Here is a 12,440-nt window from a genome sequence, read left to right as displayed (position 1 = left end):
TGTGGGTTTGCCATAGATGACTTTTACTATTTTGAGATATGTTCTTTCAGTGCCTAATTTGTTGAGGGCTTTAAACATGAAAGGGTGTTGAATTTTATCAGAAGCCTTTTTTGCATCTTTTGAGATGATCATATGGTTTTCTATTTTTAATTCTGTTTATGTGGTGAATCACATTTATTGATTTGCATCTGGGAACCAACCTTGCATCTCAGGAGTAAAGTCTACTTGATTGTGGTGAATTAACTTTCTGATATGCTGCTGGATTCAGCTTGCTAATATTTTGTTGAGGATTTTTGTGTCTGTGTTCTTCAAGTATATTGACTTGCAGTTCTATTTTTTTCATTGTGTCTCTGCTAGTTTTTGGTATCAGAATGATGTTGGCTTCATGGAATGAGTTAGGGAGGAGTCTTTTCTTTCTCGATTTTTCAGAATGTTTTCAGTAGGATTGGTACTACCTCTTTTTTGTACATCTAGTAGAATTCAACTGTGAAATCCGTCTAGTCCAAGGCTTTTTTGGGTTGTTAGGTTGTTTATTACTGATTCAGTTTTGGAACTCATTATTGGTCTTTTTAGGGATTCAGTTTCTTCCTCATTCAATCTTCAGAGGTTGTGTGTTTCCAGGAATTTATCCATTTCTTTTAGGTTTTCTAGTTTGTGTGCATATAAGTGTTAGTCTGAGGATTTTTTGTATTTCTGTGGAGTCAGTTGTATGTCGCCTTTGTAATTTCTGATTGTGATTATTTGGATCTTTTCTCTTACTTTCTTTGTTAATCTTGCTACCAGTCTATCGATCTTGTTTTTTCTTTTAAAGAACCAACTTTTGGTTTCATTCCTCTTTCGTATGCATTTTTGCATCTCAATTTCATTCACTTCTGCTCTGATTTTGGTTCTTTTTTTCTGCTAGCTGTGGGGTTGGTTTCCTTTTGTTTTTCTGGTTCCTCCAGGTGTGATGTTAGGTTGTTAATTTGAGCTCTTTCTAACTTCTTGACATAGGTATTAAGTCTGGTATGTTGTGTCTCTGTTTTCCTTAGTTTTAAATCGTTTTTTGATTTCTCTCATAATTTCATTCTTTACCCAAAAGTCATTTGGAAGAAAGTTAAGTACCATATAATTCTATGGTTTTGAGAAACCTTCTTGGTATTGATTTGTAGTTTTATTGTACTGTAGTGTGAGGGTATGGTTGGTATGATTTCGATTTTTTTGACTATGTTGGCACTTGTTTTATGGCTAAGCATGTGGTTAATCTTAGAGAATGTGTCTTGTGCCAATGAGAAGAATGTATATTCTTGTGTTGTTGAATGAAGTATTCTGTAGATGTCTATTGGATCTAGTTTGTTAAATGTTGAGCTTAAGTCCAGAACATTTTTGTTAGTTTTCTGCCTTGGTGATCTGCCTGACACTATCAGTGGGGTGTTGAAGTCTTCCATTGTGTAGTTATCTAAGTAGGTCTCTAAGAACTTGTTTTCTAAATCTAGATGCTCCAATGTTGGGTACATATATCTTTAGCATAGTTTAGTCTTCTAGATGAATTGAACCCTTCGTCATTATGTAATGCCCTTCTTTGTCCTTTTTGACCATTGTTAGTTTATAATCTGTTTTATCTAATATAGGACTAGCAACCCTTGTTCTTTTTTGTTTTCCATTGCTTGATAAGTCTTTCTCCATACCTTTACTTTGAGCCTCTGTATGTTGTTACATGTGAGATGGTTCTCTTGAAGAAAACAGACAGTTGGGTCTTGCTTCTTTGTCCAGCTTGCCACTTTGCCTTTTTAGCCCATTTACATTCAAGGTTACTATTGATGTGTGAGGATTTAATCCTGTCATCATGTTGTTAGCTGCTTGTTATGTAGACTTCATTGTATAGTTGCTTTATAATGTCAGTGGACTATATGCTTAAGTGTGTTTTTGTGGTGGCAGTTATTTTTCTTTCATTTCCATAAGTAGCACTCCTTAAAGGACCTCTTGTAAGGCAAGTCTGATGATAGTGAATTCCTTAGTCTTTGCTTGTCTGAAAAGGATTTTCTATCTCCTTCACATATGAAGCTTAGTTTGGTGGGACATGAAATTTTTGGTTGGAATTTCTTTTCTTTAAGGATGCTTAAAAATAGGCCCCCAGCCTCTTCTGGCTTGTAAGGTTTCTACTGAAAGGTCCACTGTTAACCTGATGCGGTTCCCTTTACTGCCCCTTTTCTCAAGCTCCATTTAAGATTTTTTTCTTTTGCATTGACCTTGGAGAATCTGATGATTAAGTGTTTTAGGGATGGTCATCTTGTATAGTATCTTGTGGGGAGTCTATGAATTTCTTGAGTTTGCACATCAACTTCTGTAGCAAGATTGGGATAATTTTTGTGGACTGTTTCCTCAAGTACGTTTTCCAGGTTGCTTATTCTCTCTCCTTTTCTTGCAGTAACACCAGTGAGTCATAGGTTTAGTCTCTTTACATAATCCCCTATTTATCAAAGATTTTGCTTATTTTAAAAATTTTTTTCTTTATTGTGGTCTCTGTTAATTTGAAGGAGTACTCTTCGAGTTCTGAGATTCTTTCCTTGGTTTGGTCTATTCTGTTGTTAATGCTTCCAATTGTATTATGAAATTCCTAGGCTGGGCGCTGTGGCTCTCGCCTGTAATCCTAGCACTTTGGGAGGCTGAGGCAGGCAGATCACTTGAGGTCAGGAGTTCGGGACCAGCCTGGCCAATATGGTGAAACCCCGTCTCTACTAAAAATAAAAAAATTAGCCGGGCACGTTGGTGCACACCTGTAGTCCCAGCCACTACTGTAGTCCCAGCCACCAGGGAGGCTGAGACAGGAGAATCGCTTGAACCTGGGAGGCAGAGGTTGCAATGAGCCGATATCATGCCAGTGCACTCCAACCTGGGCAACAGAGCAAGACTCCATCTCAAAAAAAAAAAAAAAAAAAAAAAAGAAGAAGAAGGAAAGAAAAGAAAAAGAAATTCCTAAAGTGATTTTTTTAATTCCAGCAGTTCAATTTGGTTCTTTCTTGAAATGGCTGTGTTGTCTTTCAACTCTTGGATTGTTTTACTGTCTTCCTTAAATTGGGTTTCACTTGCTCCTGTATCTCACTGAGTTTCCTTGCTATTCAGATTCTAAATCCTATGTCTGTCATTTCAGTCATTTCAGTCTGGTTAAGAACCATTGCTGGGAAGCTATTGTAGTTGTCTGAAGGTAAGAAGACACTGTGGTTTTTAGAGTTGCTAGAGTTCTTGCATTGGTTCTTCCTCATCTGTGAGGGCTGATGTTCCTTTATCCTTTGAAGTTGCTGACTTTTGGGTAGTGGTATTTGTTCTTATGTTCTTTATTTCCCTTCAGGGTTCGACTGTGGTCTAAGTTGGGTATAGTCAATTGACTTCATTTCTGGATGCCTTCAGAGAGCCAAGGTTCAGCTTGGCACTCCTGGGCTGTGTGCTGTAACTCCCAAGGGGCTGGGACCAGGCTCCTGGCTTTTTCCTCTGGCCTCTTGAGGTCAACCAGCAGCTGCACTGGGTGGACCAAGGTGCTCCCAGGCTACTGGCAAAACCTCTCCATCAGGGGTTACTGGCAAAAGCACTTCCTCAGGGGTCACTAGTGAAAGTGTTCTGGTAGGTTAGTGGGGGCCACTGGTAAAAGCACTGTGGTGACAGTCACCTGCAAAAGCATTCCAACAGAATAGTGGAAGCTACACTGTGTGCCTGCTCTCATGGGAGTGGCCGAACAGGGACCTTGGAAGGGGCCAGCAGACAACGGGACATGCAGCTCAGACTCACCCTAGTCTCATGGGAAAGACAGCTCTGCTCTCTCCAAATATGACAGTTAACAAAGGTCAGAGCTACCTGGAGGAGTATGAAGGGCCTTGGTGGGTGGGCACCTGTGGCCATGTTCCTTTGCAGCTTTCCCCACACCATACCCCCTGTGCTCCATGTAGACCTAAGCTCTGTCTCTGCCAGCTCTCCAGGCAGTTCTCCCTGGCAACTCAAATATCCAGGAGGATCATGGGATCTCCTGCCACTAGGATCCCAGCGGTTTGTGGTGAGAGTGGGCCATTCCACAGTTACTTTACTCACTTCTTCCTTAGGAGCTATTCAGGAGTGAGTCCCAGCACTCCATAACCCTGTGCAGCAGGGTTCCTAGCTTCTTTGCTTTTCAACCCTGGTTCTGCATCATCTCTCCACCCACTCTCAGTGCATCCTCTCAGAAGATAGGCTTGGAGTATGCTGGTCTACTAGATACTCAGATCTCTCTTGGTGGGAGAAACTCTGCCCGGCTATGTCTAGTTGGCCATCTTGTCCCGATCCCAAGGCCATTTTTTTTTAAATATTGTTGGAATAGGCTTTGTTCTCTCATAATTTTTATTGTTTCAAATATATATGAAACACTAATAGCAGTATTTGGTACCATTTTTAGCAACCTCCATAAAGAACATGAAATGCCATAGAGCAAAAATTATTTTTTTGCCTTGTCAAGTTAGTGTCTGGGGCAGATTGAAAGAAACAGATCTGGCTTTGTCTAGACTAAGCCTTTCAGAATTCACTTCATTTCTATACATTTTCTTTAAATGTAATTTAGGGTATTAAGACTCTCTCCTTTTTTAAATCTCAGATTCCAAGATGAATATAGATAATATATACATATACCAGCTTAAAGGTTCAATTTCTTTTACTGTATAAGTGAGTATTTCTGTGGAACAAGTCAACCAGATGTGTATAAATGTTTGTTTCTACACTTAAAAGAATTAGAACAGTGGCAAATTTATAAGTAGAACCTGTGAAAGTTTTAGTAGAAAACTCTGACTCAAATGCAAAATACCTTAAACCACATTCAGGCAACTTAAAAAGAAATGAAACTTTTACTTTACTTAAATATGAGTTTTTTGTTTTTTGTTTTCTGTTTTTTTTGAGACAGAGTTTCACTCTTGTTGCACAGCCTAGAGTACAATGATGTGATCTTGGTTCACTGCAACGTCTGCCTCCCAGGTTCAAGCCATTCTCCTGCCTCAGCCTCCTGAGTAGGTGGGATTACAGGCACTCGCCACACGCCCAGCTAATTTTTGTATTTTCAATAGAGATGGGGTTTCACCATGTTGGCCAGGCTGGTCTTGAACTCCTGACCTCAAGTGATCCGTCTGCCTCAGCCTCCCAAAGTGCTGGGATTACAGGCGTGAGCCACCGTGCCCGGCCAAATATGAGTTTTTTATAATCAGGCCTGAAAATGTGTACTTTAAGCACTTGAGCATTTGTGTTGTATTTGATTTATAATTCAGTTATGATTATATTGTCCAACATAATTTTTTATTCAGAAGCTGCCACTTGTAAGATATTCATGTTTTTGCGTATAATAGGTTTCAGAGAGAGGTTGCTAAAGTGTGAGAGCTGTTCAATTGTCTTAAGGACAGAAAAGACCACTGACATATGAATACCTCTACCAGTACAACTTTGGAAAACTGGTTTTGAGGATTTGTTTTAACTAGTGAAACTCTAATAAGGAATTTTGTTCTTCTGTACTTACTTTCATCATGATTTTACAAATAAATTCTTAGTAATGTTTGTTATAAAATTATCTTTGCTGATTTTAAAAATGTGCACCTAGGAATTTTTGTAATATGTAATGAGAAAATAAATAATGACAAGTGTATCTGGAATCTCACCCTACCAGAGTCATAGTCTTGCTCTATTCATTTATTCATTCAGTAAACGTATACTGAGCCCCCTGTGTTAGACAAGAAAGATACTGTCTCTGCCCCTTCTCCTGTATAGATGTCATATTACTAGAAAGACTATTAACTCATTTCAGTGATTTTCTCTTGAAAATGTTCTAGCATGTTAATTATTCATAAACTATTGAAGCTCCTTATATCAAGTTCCTTTTAAAAGATACTTAAGTGGAAAGATTTGGGCTTGCCTAAATAACAAGGAAAGATAAGAAATACTCCTTTGAAAAACAACTTTTAAACTCAGTTTTTAATGCTTATATTTTTTAGGTTCCTACAAACTTGATGACTTTTGAGTAGAAGCCTGAGAAAAAAAAAGAGAGGTGAACTATTGCTTCTATGTGAGCATGGGGACCTGATAAAAGAGCGCCAGCTATAAACCATCCTGTGCCAGGAAGAGCCCAGCGGCTCTGTCTCAGTCTTTGGAATTCTGAACCAAAAAAGCACTAATTTCAGGGAATGAATTGAGATATTCCCAGAGAACAAATTGGAGTTGCAGAACAAACTGCCATGAACCATGCTTCTTATCTCAGAACTGACCTGTGGAAACCACTGCCTTAAAAGAATGAAAGGAAAACCAACATGAAACACCAAATAGTGTGTGTGAATCTTCTGGCGGTGCTGTGCTTGGAATAGATCGTAGCTAATTTGCATTTCTTTTAACTTTGTAATAATTTTAGAGGGGGGAATTGCCTTTTTTAGATATGCTTTAAAAAGGAAAAACGTATTCTTGCGGATTCCATCAGGAGCTGGTTTTGAACCGAGGTGAAGAGACTTAGCAGGGATTGTACCAGCAGCCCACCTGCAAGGTTTGTTCTCCCTCTAGTAGTCTGCAGCCTCACTGGCTTTCTCACAGCTAGAGTGTAGGAATGAGAAGTGTTAGTCATGTGAGTTGTTGGGTTTGTTTGGGATTGGGTGGGGGTGTTTGTTTTGTTTTGGATGAGGGGAGAATTTTTTAAACACTAAACTTCTGAAATGTAGTACTGTAAGGGGAACATTATTTCCTGCAGGAGGTACAAAGGCTGAGTGTTCATTTGCCAGACACTTTTTTTTAAGTAGGTTCCAGAAAACATGGTTTTTGCTAACTAGGGTTAAAGTTTAGCTTTCTATATGAATTCATTGTTGGACCACGGATCTGCTTAAGTAAAGAACTATAATCCCAACCTAAATTTTCTGAGATTTTACAATAATTAGATCTTTTCCCAAGTTAATTGGATTTTCCCTTCTCCCAGTCACAGGTGGTTTTTATCATCAAGACACATTGATATTTTGTCAGGATATTTTCTTTACAGTGTTTAATGTGCATAATGCCAGAGTTATTTTTTTATTATTCATTTTCTCTCTTTTTGTTCAGTATGAGATACAGGATCATATTTGTTTAAAAGGTAACACATATAGATGTACGTATGTATTTTGTTATAAGACATACAGAATAATTTTAAGAGGGATAAAGGTGAAAATGTCAGATTCTGGAAATTTTGAGTATCTAAACTTTATACTTCTTGTGTGATTTACCATAAACATACCAAAACATTTTTCTGAAAATTTACTGTAGTAGGTCTCTGACTTGAAGCCACATTTTGTCAGTAGTTGACCAAGCAGTTTTATGAGAACTCTTCTATGCAATAATGCATTTAATTTCTAAAGTAAATGTCAAATTATTTTTTAAAAAAGTTTGAAGGTGAGATGCCTTAGAATTTTAACGAAAAATGACACTCAAACAAAGGCTATGTGTTGAATGTTATAAACTCTTGAGACATAATAAATTTTAGCAGTGGCCCAGAGTAAGGTAATGCTTTGTGACCGATATCTACTAATAGACATCTGTTACTTTGGGCTTCACATAAAATTTCTCACATTCATATTCTTAGAGAATTTTATACTTTTTTATTATAAGTATTTTGCCCTTGAGTCCATGAAACTTCAATCGAAAATATTGCTTATACAATAATTAGCTTAAAATCCATCCAAAGGAAAAGAGAAGAGCTTTTTTTGAGTGTTAAGTTTTTTAATTTAGTTTTATGTTTGGAAAAGATGTTAAGAGTTCAAATATGCTTCTTGTATAGCAGAAATACCATTATTTCTGGGGGTTAGTGACATAGGCTGGAGAGGGCAAAAGTTTCCTGTGCTGAATGATTTTTCAATTAATGCTCTAAGCTTAACCCATGTTGGGTAATAGAAAGGCACCACCTGCTTAGCCAGCAGTATTACTACGTAGACCTTGCACATCTTACTTTTGTTTTGCATTTTTAAAAATTTCTTAATTTGTTTATTTCTCTTCAGAAATAGTGTTTTTAACAGTGTATGTGCTTTTTTAAAAAGTATTGTGGATGAGAACCCTGTGGATTTTTTTTTTATTTCATTTGTTTGTCATAAATAAGCTAACGTAGACATATTGTAGGTTAACCATATCTGGGGAAATATGCAGTTGGAAGTCAGAGCCTGACATCACATAGTTTTGCCAAAGGGAGAGAGCTAAGCTGGAAGATGTGTTTGATATTTTCAGCTCTAAACATTAGTGGATGCTTGCTTTGAACAATATAGTGTTCAAATTTGGTTAATAGTTTGTAGATAGACTTGTGGCCTCGGACTGACTAAATTTCTTAACAGTGAAGAAGTCATTGTTGTTTTTCTGTCTTTAAAATTTATTCATTCAAAAAATTAGGCATTGCTTTTTAAGATTATTTTAGCATTTGAAGTAAATTGAGAACAGAAAAGTGAGTTAAAATAGTGTAGGTGAATTTTTTATCTATAATTCACCAAATAATAACTGATAATAATTCAAAGAAAATATGTTACCAAAATATATTAAATATTTAGATAGTTCATTCGTGGGAAGATGAATCTTCTTATTAAGCCTACCCTCAATTGTAAATAAGTGACTTAAAAGCTCAAAATGTTCATCAGCATTAAGGTCATTTGTTTCGCCGTTAGCCAAGAAGAACTCATTAGAAATTCAGTTGTAATTTAAATTTAAGCCTGTTTATGATAAGCATAATGATTGGCATGTTATACAGCCTGTGAAAATAACTACAGAATGACCTTCCAGAGCACTGTTTTTGGCCTCATGCCTGCTCTGTTCAGGCTCTGCTGTTTTTCAGAATATGATTTTTACCTCCAGACAGTAAGAATTGAACAAGAACTGATCAAACACACCTTCCTATTTTGTTTTCTTCACTATGTAAATATTATTTGGGTAAACATTACAAAAAGGGATCCAAAGAATTTGAATTTCAGTATTTTTTTCTCCCTGGGCATGTGCTTCAATTTCAAATATTTTTTCTGTGTGGAAAATGCCAGGTAACTATTGCACTACCTTCTATGTGGACTGTGTTGGTATTGGTTCTTAATGTATATCAAAAGTCAGGGTGTTTATAACTGCAAAGTTTGTGTAAGTGGCTTTATTCCTCTTCTAGAAGATTTATGAGGAGCCTAGGAAGCACTATTGGTACAGGAGGAAAAAAGAATGGAAAACATGTTTACAGACTCCTTATGAGCTTAAACTGGGGCCCTCAAAGAGCAACCTGTTGATCTTTTGGCCAAATGACTTGAGCGTAAGTCTTTTATTTCTTTTTGAAGTTAAATTGTAAGCTGTATACCTTTACTACTGAAAACGAAACTATAGGGCATCATACTAATCGAAAATCAATAGTAACAGGTTTAATCCATTGGCTTTTTAAATGAATAGATCTAGTATTGATTTCCTTCCTGTTTTTTTGAGGCACATTCCTTTACAACCAGTTTTTAAACCACCACGTAATCATCTTCTGCAAACAAGGGGTACCAGTGTTGCCTAACAGAAGATAATCTTTAATAAAGTAAATCCTCTGCTTCAAAGGCTTTTGAAATAATTGGATCCCTTTTTGAAAATGAAGATGAGTTTTACTGTGTCCAGGTGGAATAATAATACTGCTGTTGCATGAGATGATACAAAGCAAGTGATGAGGTTGGTCTGACTTCTTTAGTGACCTTTTAGGGTTTGCTTTTATTTTCTCTCTTTTGTATTATTTCTTTCAAACATAGTAAATATATGATTTTTGCAGCCAGAGTGGTATTCTGTTTTTTCTAAGCTTTGAGATACAAATATTGCTATTTTATTGCATTGATGATGAATTACTTTCCATGTGAACCTTTTCAAAATGATTTAAGTACCTTTGATTTTGCTCCCCTAAAAATGGCTTGTGTCTAAAATGACATTTTTTTCCCCAATTTGGAGGGTTCTTATGAAAGAGTTCCAGGCATAAAAACTCTTTTGCTTATTGAAAGCAATTTGATTACACCTTTGTCTCAAGTTTTAGTGGGGAGAAAATTTGGTCAGTGCCTTATTATTTGAAGAGCAATTTTAGGGCATCAAGTATGACAATAATCACGTGCCCTCTTGCTCCTCTTATTTCAGGAGTGTGTGCTATCCCTCTCTCCACCAGCTTAATCTTTCTCACCCCAAGTCTAACAAAGTCTTTACGGAAACCTCTGTAGGTAATTGTTTCAGTCCTCCTTGGTTTTTGAGTCTTTTTAAACAAGCTCCCACCCTGCTTCTGTCCTTTTAGAGTAGACGATTAAAAATAAACCCACCCCAGTCAACCTTTAGATAAGCACTCTTAAAAACGAATTTGAAGAGCACTCTTCAGCCAAGTTCGGTTTTATTTTGTTGTTGATGTTTTGAGCATACATTTAATTGTAAGGCCTTTTGGAAAAGCCCTAAAAGAATAAGATACAACCAGAAATACTTGAGTTTTGTTAAATGTACTGAAATCTTGTAATAAAAATCCCTTTGGCCAGAAATGAGATTTATTTCCATTTATTTTTACATTTAAGTAACACTCAAAACAAACAAGTAGTCACTTAACCTGCCAGTTATTATTTTCTTGAAAATATGCAAGAAAGTAAAAATATCTCTTATATAAATTAAAAGAAAGTTAAGAGATTAAGCTAGTTTTCTCAGTGAAAGCAAAGCTTGGAAATATTTTTCTTCTCTCAGATTATTGGGAGACCTGGAGCTACCGGATGTTAACCTGAGTCAAGATGTTCTTTTCACATTTTTTTAAAGGGCTAGTATATTCTACAGTAGGCAAGTAGTCATTCAAGCCAAGTGAAAGAGTTAACTGGTCCTTGAGGATTGTTAGCAGAATTTTAATTTTGACCCTGGCCATTTGTACTACAGAAGTGATGGTGGGATTAAAAGAATACATAATTACAGTGTTTCGGGATTGGGCTCTTTTTTGTCTTAATAGAAAAGCAGAAACTTCATAAATATTAGCCGTGCTTTAGATACCAGATAACAAATATTGTTTCCCCTGAAGATATGACCTACTAGAACTACTCACATATATATAGTCCAGTCATTACCGACTTAATAGTTATGGTGAAACAGCTGATAATAAGTCAGCAGACTCTCAAAAGTTTCTGTACCTTGATTATTGACAAATTCATTGTTTTACATCCTACCGAAGTACATGTGTGTGGGGAAGGGGTGGGGAACTGGTTCACAATATAATCTAAAGGAGATCAAACATCTGTAGGGACAGGTACCCAGTGATAATAATATATCTGAAAACACAAGCCATTTTTATTCTTTATCCCAATTAACTTGAGGTACTCTAATGATGAAGCACTCGATTGCACTATGACCTCCTTGAGTGATGTGCAGCTTGGTTCCTCTCTCACTTTTTGTTTCTTTTTAATATGCAAATGTGAGTGTGCGATCTTCAGTGTGTCTGCATAAGCTAACTTAAAATGAATTTAAGTACAGTTTTCTGAAATATTTCTATTGAAATAAATTACTTAAAATCATAGATTGTGTGAGGATGTTTCTGTTACTGTATTTGCATTTTTATCATTAACTTTTAAGGTGCAAATAAACTTTAAGTTGATTTTTTCCCCTTTCTAAGGTAGTCAGCAAGGCTATTGTTGGTACAGGGAAAGTTCTGAAAAAACTTTAGTTACTCTTCTCTAGCCCAAGACAAGAATGTGCCACCTCGCATGTGGACAAATGGGGTTGTGGGGAATAGAGAGTAAGGGCAGAACATTTCCAACTACATCTCCCGCTCTGAGTATGTGATACGATAGCAGTAGTCCCCAAAGAGGCTCTCTTTGCTAATACATAACATTTTTTTTCTTTTTACCATTTCTGAAAACAATCTATCTTCCAACCCATGGAGCTCTAAATTGGAAGAGGTACAGAAACACCTGTGTGGAGTCTGCTGTAGGCTTTTGGCTGGGTATTAGTTATGCTTGAGGATGCCACTTTAGCTTAGCCACTGCATGGTTTAGGAACCCCCATCCAAGACAAGCCCAATATTTTGGCAAACCGTAATTCAGTTTTCAGCAGTTTTCTCACCTCCATAGTGCCCTTTGAAAATTCTCTCTGTCCCTTTGCTTGCACCAAAAGAGGAGAATGACACTTCTTTGATGGGGCCAACCTGTCGTTACCTCATCTAGTACCACCTTTGTCATACGTCAGTTTCCCATGTATGCAGAATTTCCTAGGTCCCCTTTCCTATTTCAATAGTTGTTTGTCCCAACCAATACCATATTGTCTTCATTACTATGTAGCTGTATAAGTTGGTATCTGGTGAGCTAATTGTATGTTCTTCAAAATTACCTTAGCTCTTCTTGATATTGTCTTTGCTGTAAATTCTGGGATCAGTTTGTTATGCTCCATGAAAACACTGTTGTTATTTTTATTGAAATTACTTTGGATTTATAGGTTAATTTGAGAATTAACAGTTTTGAAAAATT

General features: G+C 36.7%; 1 protein-coding gene across 2 annotated transcripts in view; it reads left to right on the top strand.

The window, feature by feature from the left end:
* RALGPS2 (Ral GEF with PH domain and SH3 binding motif 2) overlaps positions 1–11,490 on the top strand; it is a 187,766-nt gene extending 176,276 nt beyond the window's left edge. For both annotated transcript variants that reach the window (XM_025389595.1, XM_025389604.1), the window contains one exon: positions 5,973–11,490. In XM_025389595.1, the coding sequence (XP_025245380.1) occupies positions 5,973–6,002 (30 nt within the window). In that variant the 3' untranslated portion in view covers positions 6,003–11,490. The remainder of the gene's footprint in view (positions 1–5,972) is intronic.
* Positions 11,491–12,440: the final 950 nt, after the last annotated feature.

Source organism: Theropithecus gelada, chromosome 1, assembly GCF_003255815.1.
Source record: "Theropithecus gelada isolate Dixy chromosome 1, Tgel_1.0, whole genome shotgun sequence".
Taxonomy (NCBI): Eukaryota; Metazoa; Chordata; class Mammalia; order Primates; family Cercopithecidae; genus Theropithecus; species Theropithecus gelada.
Note: the sequence above shows the minus strand (reverse complement) of the source record. Positions and strands in the feature narration are given on the sequence as shown.